Source organism: Penaeus monodon, chromosome 11 (assembly GCF_015228065.2).
Source record: "Penaeus monodon isolate SGIC_2016 chromosome 11, NSTDA_Pmon_1, whole genome shotgun sequence".
In the NCBI taxonomy this organism is placed as follows: domain Eukaryota; kingdom Metazoa; phylum Arthropoda; class Malacostraca; order Decapoda; family Penaeidae; genus Penaeus; species Penaeus monodon.
The window spans coordinates 47,596,136-47,601,210 of NC_051396.1; the positions used below are offsets into that span (position 1 = coordinate 47,596,136).

Genomic DNA, 5,075 nt, shown 5'->3' on the forward strand with positions numbered 1-5,075 from the left:
CCCCGACGACTTACCCCTCGAAGGAAAAAAATAAAGAAATCTTGAGACGATCGATTTTTTTTCCCCCGAACGATTTTCCCCCTTTCCTGCTCGAGATGGTTGAGACGGAGCCGGGCGAGGCGTCGAGCAACGGCAATGGAGACGAAAGAACGTGTCTTATCCGTTCGTGGCCTCGTCCCTCGGGTCGCGAAGGGGCGCTCGAGGCCGGGTGTTCGGGAACGAGATTGATGATCGGGACAATTACCTTTACCGTCGTCCTTATCGTCTGTGCGCCTATCGATTCGTCATTATGTCTACGAGCGATAGCATTATCGTTGCCATCAACAGCAACATCATGGTGAGGGTAATGGTGTTATCGAAGCCGGATTATTAGGACCTACAGCGCCATCCGAGGACGGCTGCAGCGCCCGGGCGGAGGCAGCCTGGGGGGGAGGGGGAGGGGGGAGGGGGAAATGGGCCAGGCCGCACGGCAGAAGACACACCGACGCGCGCAGAGCCGACAGGAGGTTCGGCCAAGGATGGCTGACTCCTTCCGTGACGAGGATGAGTCCTGACACGACGGAGGATTTCCTGTTGAGGACGCTTTGACCCCTGGCGCCCTCGCACCTCCCCTCCCTGACCAGTCCTCCGAGCTGCTCGCTGCTCTGGCTACGGCGCGATCTTCCCAATTATTTCCCGCTGAAGCTCCCTCCAAGACAACACCCTCTCCATTCCTGTCTCTTCTCTCTCTCTCTCTCTCCTTTTCTCCGTCTCTCCTTCCCCCTCTCTTTTCTTGTCCTCGCCACAATAGCGCCCCTCCTCCCGCGCCCTAACTCTTCTCGGCGACAGCCCTAATCCGCCCTCAACGATATGCCTACACAAGGCTGACCCCAACCTGCTCCTCCTCCCCCGCTCGCTCGCTTGGAGAAAAAAATCGAATTAAACGAGATAGCGGTATAATCTCGCGATAGAAAGAAAGAAAAAAAAAAGAAGGAGAACAGAAAGAGAGAGAGAAAATAAAAGCGCAGACTCAAACCGATGCGAACGCATGGGAAGACGAAAAGAAGAAGAATAAAAATAATCGCGAGGGATTTTTCCACCTGCCGATTCTCTTCTGGTTGAGCGATCGTCGAGGCGGGTTCTCTTCCTCCCCTCAAATGTGTCGACTTTTCTTGCCGGCCAAACGCTCCCTCGAAGTATTGTTTGCCACGATACTTGGCTAATCTCAGATTCCCACTTCCCAAGCCAAATATTTTTCCCCCTTAGTCTCTATCTTTTTTTCTTTTCTTTTTAACGTGAGGGATAAATGTTGCTTGGCCGTGCTTCAAGTCGACAGGGTGGTGAGCGATAAGCTTTCCACTCAGTCTCTTCTGCCCCTTGAAACCCCGGGCATGATCCCCGCCCCCGCCGACCCACGCGCGCCATTAACATAATCAATAATTGAGAGAGAATAATTACAGGACCCGGTCACATTTTCACGAAATTCGTTCCTGCCTCCCGCTCCCCGCCCCCCCGCCTCCTCCTCCATAGGACACACACGTCCCACGACCCGACGGGGATCCCGACGTTGCGAAAATCCCTCAGGTGTAGTAGTAGGCCTTTGTGCGACCGCGTCCTCCCCCGACAGGTCACACGGGATTCCATCAGGGAAGGAAGCCCCTTGACCCCTGACCCCGACCGGTCACTGCTGGCGTAGGGGGCGGGGCAGCACTATGGGGCAAGGGGGCCCGACCGATTATGGAACGGCGGAAAGGAATGTAGACGGCAAATGCGGGGAAGAAGCTTAAGCCACAAACAGGGATTCGCGGAGACAAAATCCCGCCGACAGAACACGAGACTAAACGCGAGAGTAAACAAGCACACCGAACTCCAGTAAAGCCATCGCTACGACCCACTCGGGAGTCATACCATTACGAACGACCCCCCCAAAAAACTATACCGAAACTCTACTGCTCATTGATCTCGAGGTCACGTGCAGGGAAGTGGCCCTGGCGTGGCTCCCAGGGCGATGACCCGACGCCAACAGGTGGGCAAATGACTCAGACGGAGAAGGGGCCTCGACGTTCAAAGGTTCCAGAGAGGCGTTAAGGCAACGCAGACGCTTTCGGTAAACAAATGCTTCACGCACGATCCTAAGAGAGAAAACTCATAAATACACACAAAACCAACACAGGGCGCGTAACAGAAGAAAAAAGACTCGTTGATTTCTGACGCGACCTCCGAATAAGCATGAGCCGCGTTACTTAGGAAAAGTTACGAGTTCTTTTTTCTTAAACACAACGAGTCAAGTCTGTGTAAATATTGTGCTATATATAACCATTATCACACGTATGCTTAGGTATGTGTGTGTGTGTGTGTGTGTGTGTGTGTGTGTGTGTGTGTGTGTGTGTGTGTGTGTGTGTGTGTGTGTGTGTGTGTGTGTGTGTGTGTGTGTGTGTGTGTGTGTGTGTGCATATATATATATATATATATATATATATATATATATATATATATATATATATATATATATATATATATACATATATATATATATATATATATATATATGATATATATATATATGTATAATATATATATGATATATATGATATATATGATATATATGATATATATATATGATATATATATATATATATATATATATATATATATATATATATATATATATATATATATATAGAGAGAGAGAGAGAGAGAGAGAGAGAGAGAGAGAGAGAGAGAGAGAGCAAGATAGAGATAGAAACCAAGAGAGAGGCACAGAGACAGAGACATAGAGACAGACACACACACACACACACACACACACACACACACACACACACACAGAAACAGAACGAGGCTGCGAAAAAACGAGAAAGAGAACAAGCAAAAATCCACGAAAGAATACGAGCGAGAGACTCCGAGAGAGAGCGAGATACCGCGAGAAAGAGCGAGAGACCGCGAGAACAAGCAAGAGACCGCGAGAACGAGCGAGAGAGAGCAACAGACCGCGAGAACGACCGAGAGAGAGCGAGAGACCGCGAGAACGAGCGAGAGACCGCGAGAACGAGCGAGAGACCGCGAGAACGAGCAAGAGACCGCGAGAACGAGCTGGCGAGCAGCCTAATGATACGCGTCGCGGCTCAGTCTGTCCCCGGGCGTATCGCAGATCACAGCATCAGCAGAACATCTTCCCGAGAAACTGCTGGTCCAACGTCGCTTAATTATTTAGGCAGACTTTGACAGACATCGCGGAGGGACTTATCTCATGCAACCCTTGGCCTCGAGCGGCTCTCTGCCTCTGCATTTCGCTTTTTTTCCATTATTTATTATCCTCTTCTCTCTTGCGCCCCTATGTCGCCTCGCCCGCCTTGTTTTGTGTGTTTTTTTCTTATTTTATTTACCTGTTCTTTTGTATTCCGTTTGGTGGTTTCTTCTTGTTTCTTCGTCTCTCTGTTTCTGTGTATTTATCTGGCCTTTTTCTCTCCCTCTCCTTCTCTTTCTTCCCTCCTCCATCTTATATTGAAATCAGAAAGAAAATAAGTTTCTCATAACCGTATTTGTGGTTCCTTTCTATCTTTTTCCTTTCCCACATTTCATTTTAAAAAAGAAAAGAAAAATATACTCATTTCACCGAGTTTTCATCCTGTTTGTCTACCCTCGTCTTTATCTCTTCCACGCCTTCTATCGTTATTTGTTTCTCCTTCCCCCTACCAGTCGCTCGGGCACCCCCACCCCCCGCCCTCCCCTCCTCCTAACCCCCGCGGCCTCGCCCCGCCCCCCCTTCAGCTCGGCCCCGCCCACAAAATGACAAGAGTGCTGCAGCAAGTAATAATTTAGACTAATCCTCAGTCCGTATTAATTATCACCAGGCTGGCACGCCGCTCCCTCTGGCTTATCACTAAACGCAGACAATTTTTGATCTTTCACACCCCTGCCGTAAGGGTGATAACTTAGAGCAATAATACCACAGTGTTTGAGCAAATATGTGTTCAATGTCGCCATGATTTAAGGGTCACGCCTGCAACCCCTTCCGAACGAGAGGATCCCGGCGGCGCGTCGAGGGATTTTGAGCCCAATGGCGCCCGGGCGGAGGGGCGAGAGTCCCCGAAAGCGTCTGAGCTGCGATTGACAGGTGCCACTCACCAGCTTTGGTTCAGGTAACTGCGTCTTCGCCAGTTACCAGTCATCGTAGTTTTCTGGCGGGTTACTCTCGTTATTTAATAGCAGAGGGATGGCGGAGTTACTTGTGTTTCAAGTATACAGCGATTTTCTCTTTTATTTTGACTTTTTTTCTCTCTCTAATTCTTACACAAACACACACACACACACACACACAAACGCACACACACACACACATAAACACACACACACACACACACACACACACATTATATAAATACGTATCATCACCACATGCGACACTTTTGGAACAGCGACGGACCGCGCGTTTGCGTCCCATGGAAATCGGTCTCCAGCTTCTTTGCCCATTTATATCGAGTCGCCGCTGCCTTTAAAAACCACTTACGAAATTACCGACGACCTCTTGCCACTGCCGAAATAAGATTGCAATTCTTTTACATTACGTATTTAAGACACTAATGGAAGCGCTGCCACGGCGAGGCCGCAGTAATACCATTAACTCTAATTATATGTTTGATATAAAGCAAAATACAGACTGCGTCCACTATTAACGCGGGTGACAGATGAGAAAGTGTGGCTTTAGGGGAATCCGAAGCTGTTTAAGGAGGATGCGTCGGGCCCACAGGCGGACTCGATCCCACTTCGCCTCAAGATGGCGCTCGTTTCACACCTTTATATCTTCAGCGACATCATCCCTCACGCATACGGACACACGCATGCACGCGATGCAAATGTATTCTCATGCAGCAGAGAGAGAGAGAGGGAGAAAGAGAGAGAGAGAGAGAGAGAGGAGAGAGGAGGAGAGAGAGAGAGGAGAGAGAGAGAGGAGAGAGAAGAGAGAGAGAGGAGAGGAGAGAGAGAGGGAGGGAGAAAGAGAGAGAGAGAGAGAGAGAGAGAGAGAGAGAGAGAGAGAGAGAGAGAGAGAGGGAGAGAGAGCGAGAGAGAGAGAGAGAGAGAGAGAGAAAAGAGAG

General features: G+C 49.2%; 1 protein-coding gene across 1 annotated transcript in view; it reads right to left on the minus strand.

Moving 5' to 3' along the window:
• The window catches only part of LOC119578608 (protein dachsous-like), a 27,810-nt gene extending 23,659 nt beyond the window's left edge, over positions 1–4,151 (minus strand). Inside the window, exons 1-2 of the mRNA XM_037926172.1 lie at positions 4,108–4,151; positions 1,919–2,111 (exon numbers count right to left, since the gene is read on the minus strand). Of these exons, the coding sequence (XP_037782100.1) occupies positions 1,919–2,111; positions 4,108–4,151 (237 nt within the window). The remainder of the gene's footprint in view (positions 1–1,918; positions 2,112–4,107) is intronic.
• Positions 4,152–5,075: the final 924 nt, after the last annotated feature.